Source organism: Triturus cristatus, chromosome 12, assembly GCF_964204655.1.
Source record: "Triturus cristatus chromosome 12, aTriCri1.1, whole genome shotgun sequence".
In the NCBI taxonomy this organism is placed as follows: domain Eukaryota; kingdom Metazoa; phylum Chordata; class Amphibia; order Caudata; family Salamandridae; genus Triturus; species Triturus cristatus.
The window spans coordinates 213,541,901-213,565,188 of NC_140595.1; the positions used below are offsets into that span (position 1 = coordinate 213,541,901).

Below are 23,288 nucleotides of genomic sequence, written 5' to 3' on the forward strand. Positions count from 1 at the left end.
CAATGCCCCCTCCCAGCCCCGCACCGAAAACCAAAGAGACTCCGGTTACTCCCTCGCCTGCCGGCCTGGGCAAAACCAAAACCAAAGCCTCGATCACCCCACCTTCGGGCCCGGTGTCGAAGCACTCAAAGTCTCACGGCAGCTCGGGATCGAGCCAGCCGACGCCCGGTGCCGATAAACACCACTCGGCACCGAAGCCTGCAAAATCCAGCTCGACTCCGAAACCACCGGTGCCGAAGCCTGGACACTCGGCGCCGACCAAACACAAACAGAAATCGGTCGGCACCGACGCTCCGGCGCCGAAACAGCATTCGACGCCGAAACACACGGAGACCTCCAAAAAGCAGGGCGTACACAGAACATCGAAACCTCCGGTTCCGAAATCGCCGGTGCCGACAGACGACTCGGCGCCATTGGCTCTGTTTACACCAGACCCTTTACAAAAGACTTTGTCCAGAGATCCAAAGACTGGCCTTTTGACTGTGATTACTAAGAAGCGTCGCCTTGAGGCTCCGGCTCCTCCTCCTCCACCCAAAAAGAGGGACTCAGCTACTTCTCCCCTTAGAGTACCCTCCCCACTGCCACCCCCCCTCCCACCACCACCCCCTCCACCTTTACCTCACTACGATCCGGCCCCATCCCCAGACCCGGATGACGGGGACCCGGACAATGACCCAGGGGACGCCCCAATGGATCCCACTCCACCAGGGACCCCAGATCCATGGGAGGATTATAATAACCCTGATGTACCCAATGTACCTCAAGACGACCTATACCCATCAAGGCCGTCTCCTCCAGAGGACTCTTTAGGGTTTCACCATTTAGTGCAGAGAGCAGCACACTACCATGGGGTGGACATGCACACGGAACCAGTGGAAGAAGACTTCCTACTGGATACATTTGATTTACAAGATCGTTCCACTGCTATTTTACCCATGCTTAAGGGTGTCACCAAGCACGCTACAGAGGTATTCAAAGACCCTGTCAGAGCCAGAGTACTAAACCCTAGAATAGAGAAGAAGTACAAGGCGGCACCCACAGACCCTGCATACATCAAGGGCCCTGCTCCTCTAGATTCCCTAGTTGTCTCCACAGCTAGAAAGAGGGCTAACTCCCAATCCTCAGGAGATGCCCCACCACCAGACAAGGAATCTAAACTTCTGGACGCGTCTGGTAAACGCACCGCCTACCAGGCTGCAAACATGTGGCGCATTGCAAATACACAAGCACTGCTTGCGCGATATGATAGAGCACACTATGATGAATTAGAGGCTCTTATGCAGCACCTTCCAGAGAAATACAAACGCCAAGCTCATGACCTGATACAGGAGGGCAAACTAATCACAAACACCTCCATTAAGTGTGCCCTCGATGCAGCAGACACTGCTTCTAGAGCCATAAACACCAGTGTCCTGCTTCGACGCCATGCCTGGCTCAGGATATCAGGGTTCAAGCCTGAGGTCCAGACATCAATACTTAATCACACCTTTGACCAGCAAACACTCTTTGGCCCAAAGGTAGACGAAGCGCTCGAAAAAATGAAGAAAGATACAGACACAGCGAAGTCTATGGGAGCGCTCCAGACCCAAGCCTCTAAGCGTTCCTTTCGACGCTCGTCCTTTCGTGGCACAGGTAGAGGCTCCTCCACCGATAATGCCTCTACCTCCTACAAATCCCCTCCTCAAAATACCTTTTCAAAGGGCAACCAAAGAGGTGGTTACAGAGGCAACAACAATAAGGGCAGGGGCAAAACCAACAATACCCGTTCTGCCACCCCACCCGCACAATGACTCCCCTTCGCTCCCCCCAGACCATTCCACTCCGGTCGGGGGCAGACTACAAGATTTTATCCACGTATGGGAGTCCATAACATCGGACAAATGGGTGACCCAAATCATTCGGTCAGGGTACTGCCTCGAGCTAACATCTACCCCACCCAATATCCCACCAAGGCACCGTCCAATGTCCCAAGAGCATTCCACACTGCTCAAACAAGAGGTACTCTCGCTCCTCCAGAAACACGCCATAGAGCAGGTACCCGACAATCAACGAAATCTAGGGGTCTACTCCCTATATTTCTTAATCCCAAAGAAAGACGAGACCCTCAGACCCATTCTGGATCTCCGGCCTCTAAATGCCTACATACATTCAGACCACTTTCACATGGTCACCTTACAACAAGTCCTCCCACTCCTCTGCCAGGGAGACTTTCTCACAACACTGGATCTGAAAGACGCGTACTTTCACATTCCAATACACCCCTCTCACAGAAAATACCTCAGGTTCGTGGTGGACGGGCAACATTACCAATTCAAGGTTCTCCCCTTCGGGGTCACCACTGCACCACGGGTGTTTACCAAATGCCTAGCAGTAGTAGCAGCACACCTCAGACGTCAACATGTTCACGTCTTCCCTTACTTAGACGACTGGCTCATAAAAGCCGCGTCCTACCACCAATGCGTGCAACATACAAACAGCACCATCCATCGGCTTCATCAGCTAGGCTTCACGGTGAACTACCAAAAGTCCCACCTCATACCATCTCACACAAAGCAATATCTCGGGGCCACCATAGACACCTCAAAAGGTATTGCCTATCCAAACTCAGCCAGAATCACAAGCATTCTAGCCTTACGCAAAATATTCCTTCCTCAACACTCTCTACCAGCAAGAGTGTTTATGAAGCTCATAGGGATGATGGCGTCTTGCATCTTCATAGTGCCCCATGCAAGACTCCACATGCGTCCACTTCAGGAGTGCCTAGCACAACAGTGGAACCAGGCCCAGGGTCAGCTGACGGATCTGGTGTTGGTGGACGGCCGCACACATCACTCTCTGCAGTGGTGGAACACCACAAACCTTTCCAAGGGACGGCCGTTCCTGGACCCGGTTCCCCAAGTGACTCTAACAGCGGACGCATCGCTCTCCGGCTGGGGAGCGCACCTCTTACACCTCACAATGCAAGGTCTATGGACGCCACAGCAAAAAACGCTCCACATCAACCATCTGGAGCTTTTGGCGATCTTTCTAGCCCTAAAATCTTTCCAAAAGCAGATTTCAGGCAAAGCAGTCCTCATTCGCACAGACAACATGACTGCGATGTATTATATACAGAAACAGGGGGGGACACACTCTCCCCAGCTCTCCCGCTTAGCCCAGAGCATATGGAGATGGGCAATTCCCCAAAACATTTTTCTCCTGGCACAACATGTTCCAGGCGTACAAAACACCATAGCAGATCTGCTCAGCAGACAGACTCAACAACTACACGAATGGGAACTGCATCCACAAGTTCTTCACCCATTCTTCCGACAGTGGGGGCATCCTCAAATAGACCTCATCGCCACCCACGAAAACAAAAAATGCCCAAGCTTCGCCGCCAGATACCCACACCCATTGTCCAAGGGCAATGCGATATGGATGAACTGGTCAGGCAGATTTGCATACGCCTTTCCACCTCTCCCACTAATTCCATTAGTGGTCAGGAAACTACAACAGCACTCCCTCACACTCATTCTGGTAGCTCCGACGTGGGCCAGACAGCCGTGGTACACCACGCTACTACAACTATCAGTGGTACCACATCAAAAACTGCACCTTTCCCCATGCCTCCTAACCCAGAACCATGGAGAAATCAGGCACCCGGACCCAGCTCAGCTCAACCTGGCGATCTGGCTCCTGAAATCTTAGAATTCGGGTACCTTAACCTTCCCCCTGATTGCATGAACATCATCATGGAAGCCAGACGTCCTACCACTAGAGCATGCTATGCCGCAAAGTGGAAAAGATTTGTAATGTACTGCCGTAACAATACAATCAACCCTCTAGATGCATCCATACAACACATCATATGCTATCTGCTCCATCTTCACAGGTGTAACCTGGCGTATTCATCCATACGCCTACACCTAGCAGCGATCGCTGCCTATCTACAAAACAGACAGCATTTGTCACTCTTCAGAGTGCCCGCTATTAAAGCCTTCATGGAAGGCCTCAAACGAGTAATTCCTCCCAGGGCACCACCCTCCCCTGTATGGAATCTAAATTTGGTCCTTACACGACTAATGGGTCCGCCCTTCGAACCAATGCACAAATGTGAGCTACAATTTCTCACCTGGAAAACAGCTTTCCTTGTAGCTATCACTTCCCTTAGAAGGGTTGGTGAAATACAAGCGTTCACCATACAGGAACCTTACATACAAATGCATCACAGCAAGGTCATACTTCGAACTAATCCGAAGTTCCTGCCCAAAGTCATTACCCCCTTCCACCTCAATCAATCAGTGGAATTACCTGTCTTCTTTTCGCAACCCCAATCTGTTGCGGAAAGGGCCTTACACACACTAGATGTGAAAAGAGCGTTGCTATATTACATACAAAGAACGCAACCCTTCAGGAAGACCAAACAGTTGTTCGTTTCCTTTTCTCCACCACATAAAGGCAACCCCATCTCAAAATCAGGGATAGCTAGGTGGATTGTAAAATGCATACAAATTTGCTATCAGAAGGCAAAGAGAACATTATCTGTTCCCCCTAAAGCCCACTCTACAAGAAAGTTAGGGGCTTCTATGGCTTTTCTAGGGAATATACCCTTAGATGACATATGCAAGGCAGCCACATGGTCTACACCGCACACATTCACAAAACACTACTGTGTAGATGTGCATTCCCAGCAGCAAGCTAGGGTGGGCCAGGCTGTACTAAAAACACTCTTTCAAACAGCTGCAACGGATACCGGTGGTCGCCGCTAAGGTTGGGTACTGCTATATAATCTATGCTAAGTGTACAATCTGCAGCTCATATGCCTCGAACGGAATATGCTACTTACCAGTATGCATCTGTTCTTGGCATGTAGAGCTGCAGAGTTGTACACGCCCACCCGCCTCCCCGGCTACCTGTATCCGTTCCAGTCCATCTTATTTAGATACAACACACATGGGTTTCTCACTGTTATTACTACGCTCCATCATTTCCCTGTTGGCGAAAAACAATCTGAGGATGGAGCCGAAGCCCATGCGCAGTACGGACCGAAGGAGGAGTCACCAAACTCGTGACTTCCAAAGACGGTCCAAGAAGAAAAACAAACTGCAAACATCCGGGCCCAACACCAGATGGCGACCTATGCTAAGTGTACAACTCTGCAGCTCTACATGCCAAGAACAGATGCATACTGGTAAGTAGCATATTCCTTTTATACAAAACAATTGGTCTGGGATTCAGTCTGAGTGTGTGTAATCATTTCTTGCCCGAGTGTGTTCAACAAATGCTTAACACACCCCTTTGATAAGCCTAACTGCTCAAACACACTACCGCTAAAGAGAGTAAGGTATTATCTACTTTAGCCTCTGTAAAGTCTTTGGGGATTCACTGGACTCAGTGCACACTATACCTTACTTTGGTATAGTATATACAGAGCCAGCTTCTAATAGAAGAGATGTGGCAATGTTCACCATTCGTTGTGGGCTTGACACCCTCGACTCACTGGACTGACCAATGTCATAGACAGTGCCTGATTGACGCCACGCCTGGCTGAGAACTTTAGGCTTTTCTGGGGATGTCCAGGCTTTCCTTATGGATATGCCCTTTGATGAAACCCATCTCTTTGGAAACCAGGCAGACATGGCTCTGGAGTGCTTTAGGACTCGACGGCTTCGGCCAAGTCCTTAGGCCGCTCAGTGACCACTCATGCCCTGTCTACTTTTCGCCCCTATTGTGGCCATGGCAGTGGCTTCCGGCCGTGCCAGCCATATCCCAGCCTCAAGACTGTGCGAACTCAGCAACCTTTGCGCAGCCCTTGGGTGCGCCTCCTATCGACCCCTGTGGGTTGAGCTGCCAGAATTCGAGTCAGTCCACTCCTCTACCTGCAGCCTCTCAACCTTTCTAGTCCGGCCGTTCTGGATCGTGAGCGGCTGGTTGGTGGCGAGATCAGCCATCACCTTCTCCACTGGCAAAACATTACATTAGACAGGTGGGATCTTCACATAGTCCGAAAGGGCTACTCCCTCCCCTTCGAAACTACCCCCCCTCCATGCCTCCAATTTACGGCTGGCTGACAGAGGATCACCTGAACTTGTGTCAGGAGGAAGTCACTCTGGCTCAGGTCTTGTCTGCCCTAGAGCCCAGAGACTGGATGTGGCGTTGAACTTGCAGGATGCCTATTTTCACATTCCCATCCTGCCTGCCCATTGGCCCTACCTGCAGTTCATGTTAGGCCATGAGCACTTTTAGTTCACAGTGCTCCCCGTTGGCCTTACCAGTGACCTTCGAGTTTTCACCAAGGTGATGGTGGTGGTCGCAGCCCTTCTGCGCAGATTAGGTGTGTCATTCTTCCCCTATCTCGATGACTGGCTGTTGAAGGCGAGCTTGCCCTAGACTGTCCTCTACCACCCCTAGACTGCGGCGAATCACCTGCTTTTGTTGGCTTCACTATCAACGTGCTGAAGTCGAACCCGACTCCTTCTCCGACACTCCCTTTCATCAGAGCTATTCTGGACACGGTGCAGTTTCGGGCCTATCCTCCCGGGCGTTATGTCCAGGATATTCAGGCTATGATGCAGATGTTTCAGCCTCTATTCTGGATTTTGATGAGACTGACTCTGAGGCTGCTGGGCCTCATGGCCTTCTGCATGCTGCTAGTGACACATGCCAAATGGCATATGTGGGCTCTGCAGTGGGACCTGAAGTTCCAGTGGGCGCAGCATCAGGGGAATCTCTCCGACATGGCCCAGATCTCGGAGGGAACTGCACTGGATCTGCAGTGGTGGCTGGCCAACCGCGATTGAGTCAGAGGTAGACCCCTCTCCCTTGCCCAACCAGATCACACAGTAGTGACAGATGCGTTAATCCTTAGATGGGGCAGCCATCTGGGAGAGGTGATCAGAGGACTCTGGTCTCCGGCGGAATCCGGACTCCACATCAACGAGCGATTTGCTTGGCTTTTGCAAGCTCTTCTTCTTTCATCAAGGGAAAGCTTGTTTAGGTGTTCACGGACAACACTGTCAGCATGTAGTACTGCAGTAAATAGGGTGGTGTGGGGTCCTGGACCCTTTGTCAAAAGGCCCTGCCTCTCTGGACATGGCTGGTACAGCAGGGCATATCCCTGGTGTTTCAACACCTGGCAAGTTCCCTGAATGCCAGAGCAGCCAAACTCAGCCATTGATGCCTAGTGGATCACAAATGGCTTCTCGCCCCAGAGGTGGAACAAGGTCTGTTTTAGAACTGGGGAGAGCCTTGGTTAGAACTGCTTTCCTTCACCATGAATGCGCAATGTCAGCAGTTTTGCGTGCTGGAGTTTCCAAGGCGACACTAGTTCGGCTACACTTTTCATCTCGAGTGGAGCTCAGGCCTTTTGTACGCCTTTCCGCCTATACCACTCCTGTCTAGAGTGCTTAAGAAGATATGGGGTCACCGGGCTCAAATCATTCTTGTGGTCCTGGACTGGGCACGGAGAGTCTGGTATCCTGAGCTTCTCCAACTGAACATCGATCCTCCGACCAGACTCTCCCTTTGGGAGGATCTTCTGTTGAAGCAGCAAAGGAGAGACCTCCACCCGAACCTATAAACGTTACGCTTTCTTGCGTGGAGATTGAGCAGTGGCAGTTGACAGCATTCGACCTTCCTGCCAAAGTCTGTATTGTGATTTTGGCAGCCAGGCGTCCCTCTACCAAGACCGTATACACCTGTTGATGGCAGAAATTTGTGAAATATTGTACAGAAGGGCCTATTGATCCTCTTTCTGCTTCCCTCTCTCATGTCCTTCTCTTTATTTTGACCCTTGTCCAGCAGGGCTCTGTTCTGGGCACTCTTAAAGGGTATCATTTGGCTTTGTCTGCCTTCTTGAGGCTGCCATACCAAACCTCTTTAATTAAATCCCCTACTGTAAACCAATTTCTTAAGGGGCTTGTACATATGTTCCCTCCTGCCCCATTCATCATGCCTCAATGGGACCTTAATTTGGGTCTCCCCTTCCTGATGTGTGCTCCATGCGAACTGCTGCACAACTTCCCCCTCCGGCTACTTTCCATCAAACCAGCCTTTTTTGGGATAATAACTTCTGCTTGGAGGGCGAGCGAATTGCAGGCTCTGTCATTCAAACCTCCTTACCTGACCATCTTCCCTGATAAGTTGGTGCTTCGCACTAGGGCCTCTTTCTTACCGAAAGTGGTAGCACCAATCCACGTTGGGCAACCAGTCACCTTGCCCACTTTCTGTGCTCCACCGCACCCCTATAAAGAGGAGGAGCAACTCCACCGCCTGGACCCAAAAAGAGCGTTGTCATCTACCTTGACCACACTAGAGAGTTCTGGGTGCACGACCAACTCTTCGTGGGGTACGTTAGTTCAAAGAAACCTTGTGTGGTGCAGAAAAGGACTATCTTGCAATAGGTCATCCTCTACATCAACATTTGCTACGCTCTGGTGAAGAAACAGCCTCCTGAAGGCTTAAGAGATCATTCCACTAGAGCTAATACTGTAACCCCATTGTTGCAACGTGGTGTTACAGTCCTTGACATTTTTCAGGCAGCAACATGGGCATCACTGCACACGTTCACTAAGCACTACTGCCTCGATAGTCCAGTCTGCAAGGACAGCCTTTTTGGCCGCTGTGTCCTGCAGGACTTCTTGGTCTAACCTTGTCTGCAGTCCCTCTTCCGGAGGCGGTATTGCTTGGGCATTTATTCTAAAGTAAGGAATCTGTGGCTAGATGTCTCTGTCAGATGGACAAGTTACTTGCCTTTGGTAATGCCTTATCTGGTAGAGACATAATCTAGCCGCAGATTCCTTACCGACCCACCCAACCTCCCAACACTGCGGGCAGGATTTTAGGGTCAGGGCGGATCTCTTTCAGGGCCCTAGTTGTTCTAAACGCACCACTGTCAGTGCACTTCATGGCTCCGCGCTCCTGGTGTGGAAAACCGCGAAAAGTAACTGACGTCAGCTCGCCAAGGTGGCACCTATATATGCTAAGCGTATGTCACTTCGGGTGCGGACGTCACGAGGAGCTGACCAAAGCCACCTACCAGGGTGCAAGGGTATTGTTCAAGCAAAAGTCTTCCGGATCCATCCTCATGCCTGGGAAATTCTAAGGTAAGGAATCTGCGTCTAGATTGTGTCTCTACCAGATAAGGTGTTACTGAAGGTAAGTAACTTGTCTGATAAGTGTTGCATGAATAGAGTACATAAAGAGAATATGCTAAATCTTTCACAACTTGCTTGCCTAATTGTTGAAAGCACTTGTGACTTTAGGGTCAAGGCTTTCTTACCTTAATTGATGGTTAAAACATCTCAGTATGTAAGCACTCAAAGCTCACTATCCCGGTAGCATTCAAAAAAACTGCTATAACTGTCCTTCACCATTACCCTCCGTTTCGCATGCCATAGCCCTTTGTCTGAAGCTTTCTCCTTCTGATCGCCATTTTCCGACTAGTGTAAGCTACTCTGATGGCTAACCAAGTTCAGTTCATAAGCCGATTTTGTATTTAGTTTCATTATCTACATTTCTCTAGAAAATTGCCAATACTACCATTTACTCATCCTTACCAGCCATTTGAAAAAAAATCCATATCTCAGACATGGTCTACTGCTTTTTTTCAAATGTTTTAAAATATTTATTTTGATTTAATAACTTGTTTCTGGAGCCCTAAAGCCGGTCATTTGAATTTAATAAAGAAATTTCCTAGTTGGTAAACCCCCTTTGGATATTAGTAGCTTTTCTTGGATTCAGTCGTGCAAAGCCACCAATGAAAATTAGCTGATAGTTGCCATGTAGGACTATTATCAGGAGCAACATAATGTTTGCCATGCCTCAGAAATTTTCACTTTAATCTTTTGCAATTTACACGGTATATGTTATTTGCTTAGATAACATTATTCTATATTGTGTTCTCTGTTTTTCAGGCATATCTGGAATCATTTTATAAGTTTTGTAAGGCGCTAGGAGGCACAACTGCAGACGCCATGTGCCCTATCCTGGAGGTATGACTTTGTAAAGCCGATAGACACTGCCTAAAGTAGCCGCAATGCAACACTTGAAATCTATGTTAATTTCCCTGACAATCTAAAGTATCTATTCCAGTTCACATGGGATTAGGTGAAGTGTTAGCAGGTATTGTTAAAAATCACTGGAGATGACTAATTCCTTTTTTAAAATAAATTGAACTTGGCATTATGTTTCAATAAGCTTGACTTCTTTAGCAAAGAAAAACACCGGATCAAGTTAAAAGTTCAATTATATGGCAGTACCTGGAAGGTGATCAAGAAATCAACAGAAGCCCTTATTGGTTTGTGTAATGTTCATTAGGGCATTTGACGTTTGTATATCATTGAGCTCGCACCATATGAAGCGTTAAATAGCAAACTGATAGAAATGGACTGCAAGTGCATCTTGTACTGCCTATCAAGAATGGAATTGATTATACACGATCTTCCCCAGAAGAAAGTATAAAAGAAATTCACAGTATCGCGTATCAGTTATTTACATAAGTCTATTATGAAATAAAACAATTAAAAAATCCTAGATGGACATTTACACACTAAAGCAGTTAAACATGTAAACAGACGAAGATGTATATTTATAGAAGCTACATTAAACAATTCTTTAATGGCTTCTGTCAAAGTAGTAATCTTTTAACCTTTGAAATATTGAAACCATGAACAGTACGTGGGCCATGACTTGCACCGGACAGCGAGTGCATGAGCCTTATCACTGTATTTTTATACCCACCTGTTCTAAAGTTTGCATAAAATCTTCTAACCCATGTCTCAACATTTTGTTACTAGATAATATTGCATCTGACTCATAGGGGTGGTGTATGGCAAACTGACAAAGCACCGGATTAACCACCATTTATAGTCTTCTGTCTATCAAAAATTGTTTACAACTCTGGCTTGAGGGTGACTGTAAACAAGTCTACGTTCAGTTTTAAGATGGCTAAGGCAGGTCCGTCTGGGAACAGTCATCAACATATTTATAAGTTATGTTTTAGTGTCTATCCTTTTGGTACAGTGGTAGAGATGATCATAACTGTAAACAAGGTTGTGTAGTCTAGAAAGAAGGGTGTATGTGAAGGTTTTGTTTTTTTATTTCACTCGCACAAATGTGAAGTATTTCACTCGGGCTCGATATTTTAAATACTTATTGATAATGATGGATTATTTATAAAGAGCACCAACGGCTGCCAGCTTCTTGGCACTGACAGTGGGCGCTTATGGTAAAGAGCCTGAGGAACAAAGAAAACCCTCAGCAGTGCCCTCCAGTAGGCTACATGATCTCAGATTGTTGTAGCGTCAAAGAAAATGCTTTTCACAGAGAAGGACCCAGATCTCTTTGGAGTATGGCCTCAGTACCTGATCCTTCTAAACTGTGGGTGCACTATCCGAGTTTGAAAGAATAGCAGCAGGGTTGTAGAAAGGGATTGGATAAAAAAAATCTTTTCCATTCAAACTTGTGCTGGTGCCAGTAGAATTGTGCTGCACATATATGATCATTGAGGTACCTTTGAGAAATAGCAAGCAGCAGATGAGAAGTGAACAGTTTGGGTGTAAAAATACAGTTGTTGGGTTAAGCTTTGTTAAAAGTGAAGGTAATAATGCAACTCTATAGCGCCAACACCACATTATGAATAATATTGTGTGGTTCATTGTTGATCCCATTAATAGGAATAACTCTGAAAAGCCTGAATGTTTTAAAAATGTTGGCAATAGAAAGTGAATCGATCAAAGGCTTAGATGAGAAAGAAAGAGTGGTAGTGCTTTTATGATTAACTATCATAAAAGAAAGCTGAGAGTGGCTTTGCAACACTAAATTAATATTCAAGTTGAGGGTAGAAACTACGAGGTAGTACGTATGAAGGAGTTTAATATTTGACGATATGCCTACTAATGCAAGGTTTTATATTTTGTAGCTAAACCAGAAAGAGTCGGGTATGGGGCTGTGGAAATACCACCTGAGAAAATGTTTAGTGGATTTCATGTTAGGTGACAGGGAGCAACGTAAGGACTAAGGATGAGGAACGTAACTATACTATTACATGTTTTAAAGTCTGGGTTTTTTAAACTGAAGACATCTGTCTAACCTAGTGTCCCCTACCTGTAAGATTGGTCATAATGCATTGGACTTTTTACCAGAGGGTTTCTGTTTGTACTAATTACCTCAGTGAGGCAGGTTGAATTCCCCAAAAGTGATTTTATCTGTACTGCTCGCTGCATTGCAAGTTGTTTTACAAGCGACTGTTTAAAATTAACTCTTTCGAAATTGAACAAAATCTAAATTTACTACTTGGCCTAAACAGGCAGATTTGCTTTTTTGTTATTAAAATGATGTGAGTCCTTTTCTTGCATTCTGGTGCAATTCAGTATTTACTCGGTAACTACTATTGGCTAGAGACCACGGTCTTTTGCTAACATGAGTTATGCTCCTAATTGCCATCAGAAGGTAGTCCGGATATCCATTATTATTATTTTTTTCCATTAATTATAATAGCAAAGTAACCACGTTTACATGTGTCATCTCAGGCGTTACATTTCCTGTGCAGAAGGAGTAATTGGTGATTGAGACTGCAACGGAGAGTCATTACTGTTAGACTGACCCTGGTTGTGTCTCTTAGCACTGCAATGTCATTGCGATTTCTATTAGAAAGTGTTTGTTTGAGGTTGGAGAGGATTTTTGACTCTTCGTTTTTAGTGGACAAAACGAACCCAAGAAGAGTCTAAACTGTGGTCTGTTTTTGAGGTCTTTGTAAGATATAAATGTTAAAATGTAGAGAGATTCGCATGGAATTGTCAGTCTTTTGTTTGAAATTGTTCTGTACAGCATGCTTGCAAGGGACTGGATTGTATGGTTGTTACTAGTTCCTGATATGATTTGAAAAGTTTCTTGGAGGAGTTGTCCATCTTTGAATTTCGAGTCTGAAAGAATATAATTTTTGGTTGGAGAAAGGGTTCGTTTCAATCCTTGGAACTGGGTGAGGCGCCCAATTTGTCACAGGGCCACGGAGATGTATTTAATTTTCCACTCTGCCATGATAATTGGTGGGTGTCATCAGTGTTACACAGGTGAGTAGTGCCTTAGCAGGATGAGTTTTGTAGTTTGAAAGGGACTATCAGATTCGTGGCAGTAGTACTGCCATATTCAATGGTTCTCTGGTAGCCCAGTGATGATAGATCGCTGATTAGGAATGTATTCAACAATTAAGATTTTTTAAGATTTCAAGGCTCTCCCAGAGGGAGAAGTCTGCATCTCATTTTCTGTGATGCTTTTCTCAGCAGGCAGAAAGGGATGACACATTGTTGCAAGAGAGTCGGGGAGCCAGTTGTGGAGCTCCGCATTTAAGGAGAGCATGTGCTCCTGACCAAGCCACTTGTTATGGATAGGTAGAATGACCAACAATGAGAAACCCAAATTGTCCAGATCTGGAACTGCAATTCTTTGGCCATTATGTTTAGATTGGCCATGAATGACTGAGTCTTCATTATAATAACTGTACATTTGTGGCAAAGTCAGTATATGTTGGGAAGTAGTTATGTTTTTTATGCGGATGATATATACGTGTAGAATCTTCTTTTAAGAAATCTCCTTGTAGATAATTTACTAGAAACCTGGGGATATTATGTTCACTTGGTTGTGGGGGGATCAGTAGCATTGTCCCTGGATAGGAGTGAGCACAATGGAAAGGGTATGGATATAGGGGGTGACAGGGAAAGGCTGTTGACCTTGTACCTCATTGAGAAAATAAAAAGGATTTCCCTCTAAAGGGGAGGAGTCCTTGTAGAGTGCTGCACCAAGCACATCTACAAAGGTTATGCAGAAACAAAGGCAAACGTAATTCCCAAGGTTATGAGTTCACCAAGGAAGCATTAATTAAGGGTGTAACCACGCCACCGTCATCTAAAAACTATGTGTGAGGGGGTAGTATTTCCTTTCTATGAGCCTCATCATGAGCTGTTTCACTGATGTTTGGTAAATAAGTCATGTTGTAGAATATGGATTTGGTGTTGTATTTTAATCATTTGGTTTTTTTTTTACTTACTGAGACTAAGTCACCATATTTGTTATTGAGAGCTGGACTTTTTGTGAGGCTGTCCATCAGTTGAAGAACTGTAGTAAACTCTGAAGGTCAATTTATGAATTAAGGGGGCTTGAACACTTTTTGGACATAATGACCACTGTGGCCATGCCTTGTCTTGTTTATAAGGTTAAACCTTATCAAGTTAAATTTAATTTCTACCGCAATCAATAAGGTCAGTAGAAGCTACAAACTTGAAGTTTACTTTGAAAAAGTGCCTCGAAACACGTTTTGGCGGTTTGTTTTGGGCACACTGACTTGACATTCTGTGAACTTTGGATCTACTTACGTAACATTGGATGAAATCTGTTTGAAGTTTGTGCACAAGAAATTCCTTTTATTAAATAAGATTATAGTCTTTGGAAAAACTATTCTATTAGATTTTAAAGCTATACCTAAGTTGTATAATTTCAGTGCTTTTGGTTTCTAGAAGCTACCACCTAGCCTTAGGATTCTATGACTTTGTTGGACTTGTCCTGTAGGAACTGACGGTCATGAAATCCCTTATTTATCTAATTATATACAAGTGGGGGTATGTTCTTTTAAATATGATTAACATTACCAAGGGACACATTTTTCTTTCAGTCGCTCAGCGGTGCACAATCTGAATCCTTTTCCGATTACACTCCATTTAGGTGTCTTCACTGTAAATAAGGCTCGAACACTTCAGTACCTTCATACAATTTTTTTAGCACTTTACCAAGCTTTTCAAGCAGTTGTCTTCAGATGAAGCGGTTAATATTCTGCTGTGTTTTCTCCCTTTTAAGTTTGAAGCTGATAGAAGAGCCTTCATCATCACCATTAACTCCTTCGGAACCGAGCTGTCTAAGGAAGACCGAGCCAAGCTCTTTCCACACTGCGGGAAGCTTTATCCAGAGGGTTTGGCTCAGCTGGGCCGCGCTGATGATTACGAGCAAGTGAAAGCTGTGGCGGATTACTATCCAGTAAGTTACTCTTTTATAGTTAAAAACTAAACAAAACAAAAACTTTCAGGCTCATAGTCCGTTTTTTCTTCTGACTAGAAAATTGCATAAGAAATTGAAACACAGAGAAACCATTGCAAAATTAGTTTTTCTTCCCTCACCATAAAATGTTATGATATAATCATCCAGTTTCACAAGTCTTACGCCCGTACAAATTGTGCCAGTGCTAACCTCCTTTATTTAAAAATATTTTTATGGCACACCCCTTCTCCTGTTCTGATTGAAAACCAAAGTTAGTAGAACATGCCTAGACTGTGACTGTTGGCTAATATTTGTTGTGCAGTCTGTCAGCGGGGAGGACATTGACATTAAGAATCTGTTCTTGAATATGTCTGAGGCAGCTGTTAATAGTAGCTCCATAAATGTGTTGATTGTGGTATTAATGATCACACAGTTGCACCAGAAATCTAATAAATAAGCAGGGTTCAAGACTGATTTTCTCTTTAACAGTTATCCGCTAGAATCTGACTAATCATCACAAAACACATGAGGTATTTAGCAGGTTTTGTAACATAGGGTTCCACAAAATAGAGGAAGTAGATTTATGTAGCACTCTAATTTGAAAATAACTGCCTCTGGATTATCCAGCGTATAAAAACCAAACACCCGGTGACCATCTTCATTTTCCTTTTTGTGCCATCACGGTAGGATCCCTGGAGTATTTCACTTCCATTATTTTTGGAGCTATTCAGAATGTAAATACTTTATTTTCCTTTTTGTGCCATCATGGGAGGCTCCCTGGAGTATTTGCCTCCATTATTTCTGGAGCTCTTCAGAATGTAAATGCTTTATTTTCACTTGTTTTTCCCCTCTGCGTCAAATGCATGTTAAGTTTTTCAAATTTTAATCCAGACCTGGATCTGCTTCAGATGCTTCTCTCCTCACAGAAATACTGAGGAGAGAAGCATTTGCTACAGATCCTTGTCTGGATGCTACAGTTAATAAGGTGGCGCCTCAGACATTTCCAATAAATGAAATTAATATAAATTTATGAGCCTATTTAATGTTACTGGATAAAACCACGTGGCCCTTAGGTCAGCAAAAGCTTTCATGGTCAATACTTTCATCATAAAACTCGATAAGAGAGATTTGTTTACCCATTAACGGAGAATGTGAGGCAAATTCTGCAACGTGTGACTGTTTGTTTTTAGCCTTTAGAATGGGTTCAGGTGGGAGTTCTTTGAATACCAACAGTCCAGTCCATCATATAGATTCCCAAATGAAGGTAAATTATTTCTCGATCATGGGACTCTTAATTGAATAGCTCTGCATACATACATACATACATACATGCAGGACATGAACACTGTACAAAGTAGTCTTTTATCTCTGGCTTGACCTGCAGCTGCATCAGACCTTATGTAATCAACCGAAAAAGATTACAAAGAAGCACAGTTTGGAGAGGGGCTTCGACTTCACCCATTTTGTGGTTAGCCTACATCTGGCATCTGATTGGGAAGAAGTTGCATGTCACAAATGTGAAGTCAATGTTGGTGGTGCTATGTATTGCTCGTCAACTAATTTTGTATATAGTTGTATTTTATGCATAGTACTTAGCCATGAGTAAATTTGCTTCAAGTACAGCAACACTTGAAAGTCTGAGTTTGTGCAATAGAGCGTAAAATCCCAATTTACCATCTTTCTACATGTATGTATACCCTTTCTATGTAGTTATGTATCTATATATTTTCTTTACTTCCAAGAAAAATACAAACATATATACATTCATACCATTTCTATGTAGTTATGTATCTATATATGTATTACTTCACTCCTACTGTAGTAGAAAGAAAACACCTTTGACTCCTTCCAATGTGCTACTCTGTCTCACGTTATACCTCTCTCAATATATCCTCTGCCTCCACTCACTAACTCATCCTATGCCTCATTCTACTGCTATGATCTCCAGAAGAAACCTTTCTAGACTCTTCCCCCATCCCTTCTTGCCTCACCCCAAACCTCATTTTACTACTATGATCTCCCAAACAACCCTTTCTGAATTCTTCTCTCATGATTCCCCTCTTTGACTTATCCCCAACCTCCTTTTCCTACTATGATTTCCCTAATCCCTTTCTAGAGACTCTTCCCTCCTCCATGTATCCTTTAACTCATACTAAGCCTCATCTCTCTACTATGATCTCTAAATAGCACTTTCTAGACTTGTGCCTTTTCTATATCTACATTTTTATTCAATACAACTAACCGGCTTGCATGCCCGCTACTCAAATTAACTCCCATTTCCGTATACTAATCCACCTCTAATCCTTTTTGGGTTCCGGAGTAGTGTGCTACTCGCCGAAAGGCCCTTCAACGCCTCATCAGGGGTAGTTAGTGTTACATAAATTCAAATTACAATGTGTGTATTGTACTTCTTAGGTCTGGCTTGATAGCTTTAGCTCTCAGCAAGGAATTTTTAATCGGAAAATTAATTAAAAAATTAATGCATTATTAATAATGGGTACATAAACAGGCTTTAGGAAGGCAGTCTTCGGCCATTGGTCTGTTTGATTGTAATTCACATTCTGTTTCTGCCCATGGAGGTCACTGCATACCTGCAGCCACTGCTTCGAAAGTGATTAACCCTAATCGTTTAACGTTGTTAGGAAGCAACATGTCAACCATCTTGATACTACAATGGTGCACAAATCGGTATACATTCCAGGATATTTGCTGGGTAGCCATGCTTATGCTTAGTGTTTCATTGGTTTTACTGTTCCAAGATAGCCGACATGTTGCTGCTAAATGTGGTGGCAATGTTGAAACTTCCAAATAACGATTCACTATGCATAATAACATTCGTAATGCTTTGTAATTTGTTTAGTTTTCTTATTTTTTCGCAAGCATGTGCTCACTAAATTATGCTAATTGGGTTTATGCTTGACTTTTATTGTGGATGGGTGAATAGGAAAACATAAGACTGAGTTGTTTTTTAATAAACATTTGAAAAACATCTCCCCTGCGCCATACAATGTTCTTAACCATCGTAAGGTATTTATCGTGTCACAAATGGTGTTTCTGCTACTCCACTTAACTTGCAGATTGTCCTTAACCTTGGTCTTAGCAGATATACATTGCCTTCAATGCATAGAACAGCAAGAGAGCCTCCACAGTGAGTCTGAGTGTATCCCTGAATCCTGTTCCTGACCTCTAGCTTGCAGCTTTCTGAACTGTCTGACATCTCTTGCACATTTTCCATGAATGAGTGTGCTCCTCGTGGCAAACATTGTGCCTCCAATTAAAACTACTGCCTCAGAATCACTGTTGAATGAATTATCTATTGCACCATGTGGTACCCTTTATTTCCGGACCGTGTTAAAAAGTGAATCATGAGACGTCAAACAATTCAATCAAAAAGCGTATTTTTCAGAAATATAACGTGTGCATTCATTGTGTATTGCCACAAATTGATTTCGATACCTTTCCATAACGGCCAGAACCGGCCCTGCAAGTGCAGACCATTGCTTCCGTATATGAAAAATGTCAGTACTATAAGTTTTCAAGGTCGCCACAAGGTCTTTAGTACTTAGATAGATTTCCAGTGTCTAATTTGGCAAATTGCTTTTGCAGAATTAGCTCTACTAATCCACCCCTCTTCTCTTCACCACTCTTCAGGCTTTGTAAAGCTTTAGAAGGAGCTTTAGTGTTCTGTACTGTGTGACTTATCAAGACGCGGATGGCTCGAGTCCAACAAGTTAGTTACCCATAACATTGGATCTCCTAACATTGATATACTCCCAACCTTCCCCTCAACCATCCCATTCTCCGATTGCTTTCCTGTGGCTCCTTAGCCACTATTTAAATGGTCCTTTGGTGCTTGAGAAATTAGGATTGGAGCGTAGGTGATTAAGTGACCTTTTGTTCTACAGTCGTGGTACAGTAGGATTTATAAATGATGCTCCCGCAGCTCAGTTATTAAGTAAATGTCACCGAATTTAGAGAGAGACCAGAGAACAATATATCCCCAGAGGGCAACCAAGACTGCGATCTGCAGTGGAAAGTTGGATATAGTGTAAAAAGACATCATCCCCCCCCCCATTAGCACTGCTATGATTTCTAGATTGGATGACACAGGATTCAAAAGAATGGTCACCTTTAGTTTCTCTGTTCTTAAATGCGTATTATTCTGGGCGCGATTCCTTCAAATCATTGCCCTTTCCGTGCTGGTTACATTTGGCAAGTGCCAAAGGAACACCTCATAAGTCTATAATCCGTTTAAATGGTACTCCTTTTTCAGGTATTAGCAACTAACAGTGGTGCTTGGAGGTGAAATTGAAAATTCAAGCCATATGTTTGGCTCAACTAGATGTCCTCAGGGACTTTAATTCCAAAATCATTTCAAGCTTTCATGTGGCTACTGCCTACCATCCACACAGTTACCGCTTGCACCAATAATTAAAGACAAAGCATTGACTTCTAATAGAAAAAGGTGAGAGAAGGAGATATCCATTTAGTGGCCGAGTTGCAAAATGCAAAACTAGAAATCCTGTGATCACTCCCAGCTTCCTCGCTTAACCAAACTGTATAATTCTAGGCAGTTCAAGATGTGCGATGTTCAAAACATCTTTTGTGTTTGCTTTAATAGACTATAATGCTGCTTCATGCATAAGAAGAAGCTAGTCTACATGTTGAGTGCACAAGGCACCAGGGGCTGTATTATAGAAGTGCACCCATTTGCACCTGCTGTGCGCGCCCTGGGGGCTCTTTGGTATTACAGAAGGGGCCGTAGACGCTTGTTCGTCCCCTTCTGTAATATTGAAAGCGCTGGTGTACATACTGCACCAGCGCTTCCTCAAGAGGGCATTCCCTCATTTGCATGGAGGCGTGTCCCCATGCAAATGAGGGAATCCCTTTTCCTCTGCACCCGTGCCGTTTTACAGATGTGGACGCAGAGGCAAAGAAGCTCTTTAATAGACTATAATGCTGATTCATGCATAAGAAGAAGCTAGTCTACATGTTGAGTGCACAAGAAACCAGGGGCTGTATTATAGAAGTGCACCCATTTGCGCCTGCTGTGCGCGCCCTGGGGGCTCTTTGGTATTACAGAAGGGGCCGTAGACGCTTGTTCGTCCCCTTCTGTAATATTGAAAGCGCTGGTGTACATACTGCACCAGCGCGTTCTCAAGAGGGCATCCCTCATTTGCATGGAGGCGTGTCCCCATGCAAATGAGGGAATCCCTTTTCCTCTGCACCCGTGCCATTTTACAGATGTGGACGCAGAGGCAAAGAAGCTCTCCGGAGGCGCACTGACAGTGCGTCCCCTGATGGCAGCCCTCTGGAGAGGGGACCCCACCAGACAACCCCTTGCAGGCGAGTGCAGTCACTGACTGCACACACCTACAAGGAGATTACAATTCCCCATTCAAAGTGCAGGCGGGTTGCACTGTGAAGAAAAACAGAGGAGCTTCAAAGCAGCTGCTCCGTATTTCACGAGAATGTGCTGCCATGGGGGCACCGCGAGTTTGCAGCTCTCCTGGGGGCAGCGCAACCATAATATGGTACATTTTCCTTCATTGTGGCGGACGCACCTTTTGAAAGGTGCGCCCAGCGCAATGAAGAGTAATGTGCTGCATGTATAATATGGTCCCTAGTGGCTCTTTGGGAAGGATTTTTTCTTATGAAATGTTTAAAAACTTTAACTTTTAATAAATACCTCTCAAAGCAGTGCTATAATTTGATGGAATAAGATGAAAAGCTTCTGCATTCTAAAGAAAAACACACCTTTGAATTTTGAAGATGCTTTATCATGTTTTCACATCTGTTGCACGTTTTACATGCCAAACATATTCTGGACCCGGCTCGTGAACTGACTCTTACAGCCAAGCCAGACAATTTGCTTGGCTCTCCCTGTTAATTTATTGGCTAACCCACCTCTTGCTGGTGTTTAATTAATAAGGAAACCGAATTGCATAACTGTCGGACTCTTAGCCTGTTCTCCCCTTTCTGGTGAAACATATTTATTTTTCTAATTTAGTTTGTCCGTGATTTGTCATTGTTTCTGTGCACTTAATCTTAAATGGGATGACCTCCAAGTGGCTGCTTGTACATCTGCTGACAGGAATATTCATGTTCCATTCAAAAGGCTAAGCACAGAATTCGAGCCATTGCGAAAAAGCTCTCGAAGGATTAGAGGCACTCCAGGGGAGAGCAAGAGGCCATTGTGTACGCGTGAAGGTAGAGACTGTACAGAACAGCCAGCATGACCATGAACTTAAAAGTGGAATTCAGTAAACCCTACAGGCTGTACAGAACAGCCAGCAAGACCAGGAATTTAACAGTGGCATTCAGTATACCGTAGAGACTGTACTGAACAGCCAGCATGACCATGAACTTAACAGTGGCATTCATCAAACCCCACAGGTTGTACAGAACAGCCAGCATGACCATCCACTTAACAGTGGCATTCAGTAAACCATAGAGACTGTACCGAACAGCCAGCATGACCACGAACTTAACAGTGGCATTCAGTAAACTGTAGGGACTGTACAGAACAGTCAGCATGGCCATTCACTTAACAGTGGCATTCAGTAAACCGCAGAGACTGTACAGAACAGCCAGCATGGCCATCCACTTAACAGTGGCATTCAGTAAACTGCAGAGACTGTACAGAAAAGCCAGCATGACCATGAACTTAACCGTGGCATTCAGTAAACTGTAGGAACTGTACAGAACAGTCAGCATGGCCATCCACTTAACAGTGGCATTCAGTAAACCGCAGAGACTGTACAGAAAAGCCAGCATGACCATGAACTTAACCGTGGCATTCAGTAAACTGTAGGAACTGTACAGAACAGTCAGCATGGCCATCCACTTAACAGTGGCATTCAGTAAACTGCAGAGACTGTACGGAAAAGCCAGCATGACCATGAACTTAACCGTGGCATTCAGTAAACTGTAGGAACTGTACAGAACAGTCAGCATGGCCATCCACTTAACAGTGGCATTCAGTAAACTGCAGAGACTGTACAGAAAAGCCAGCATGACCATGAACTTAACCGTGGCATTCAGTAAACTGTAGGGGTGGGGGTGTGAGCATATGTTCCTCTTTTCCAAAAGATCTGTTCTAGTTAGTAGAATAATTCCTTATTATGACAACACAACAATCCAGTTTGGTTTGAATGAGGAAAGTTCTTTTTATTTTCATTCTATCCATTTCACTCTTTTTTGATTTTTCCAAAATGAATTATGTGAAAAAGAGAACAGCCGACGTGTGTTTCGCCCTATGTGGCAAATAAAGCCAGGGCTTTCTCAAGGCTGTGAAGTAAGGAGAGAACGCATCAATAATAAGAATGGAAGATTCCCAGAGAAGAGGACAGCAAAAAAGTGTTGAAGTGAAGGGGAAGAAGAATTAATATGGAGTTAAACAATAGTTTATTTGATTCCTCCAAAATAGTCTAAAAAATCTAAGAAAAGTTGCCTTGAGCCAAGACATGTGAAAAGAGTGTAAAAGAACAGACCATTTCCATTTGCATTTGCTTTTAGAAAGGAAGAAGACATTAAAGGAAAGAAAGGGGAGAAAGAGAAGGACGGGAGAGAACAATAGAATAAGGGTCTGGCAGAGGCGTATTAGCAATATTGTGAGTGTCAACAGGATGGTGCGGTGACATCAGACTAAAAATGCAAATAGGGTGGTATAGGCCTTATAAATCACATTATTAATTGGATCTGTAGGAGATCTTGGCATACAGAGTGAATGAGTTCTTGCAGGGTCAAGGCATGCTTTATATGAATGGTACGCAAATCAGACGGTAAGTATACAATACCTAGTTATTCTATTCAGTCGTCATAGTGTCAGACGGATATTCAATACATTTCCAATATTCTTAAAGTAACAATTTTAAAGCATCCAATTCTGAAAAAGCAAGTGTTTGTTTGTAACAAGTTCAGAATTATCAACAAAGGGGTGCTGCAACTTCATTAACAGTGCCAAATCACAATTCAGTCATCCTAACACCATTAAGCACATTTCTATGAATATTGCCATATGTAAGGTAACATTGCACTTTGATTGAAATAAAGGGTATCAAATACAAGTTTGTGTGTTTGCATTAGTCTTCTACAAAAACGTCACATGCATGAAGTGGATGAAGGAGACAGACTGATACTGTGCTAATTTTTAACCGAGAGAGTGCATGTTTTTGGTTGTGCTAATGATATTTAAATGCGTTATCAAGGCAGCATGGTTTTCAATTTCTATTGTTTTGAAGTTGTTTAAGTTTGAGAATGTGTCCATAATTATTGACACT

At 44.0% G+C, this 23,288-nt stretch overlaps 1 protein-coding gene across 1 annotated transcript in view; it reads left to right on the plus strand.

Annotated features, from left to right (window-relative positions):
- The window catches only part of ATP6V0D1 (ATPase H+ transporting V0 subunit d1), a 217,438-nt gene that overhangs the window by 133,913 nt on the left and 60,237 nt on the right, over positions 1-23,288 (plus strand). The window contains exons 5-6 of the mRNA XM_085638876.1: positions 9,897-9,974; positions 14,830-15,006. Of these exons, the coding sequence (XP_085495002.1) occupies positions 9,897-9,974; positions 14,830-15,006 (255 nt within the window). The remainder of the gene's footprint in view (positions 1-9,896; positions 9,975-14,829; positions 15,007-23,288) is intronic.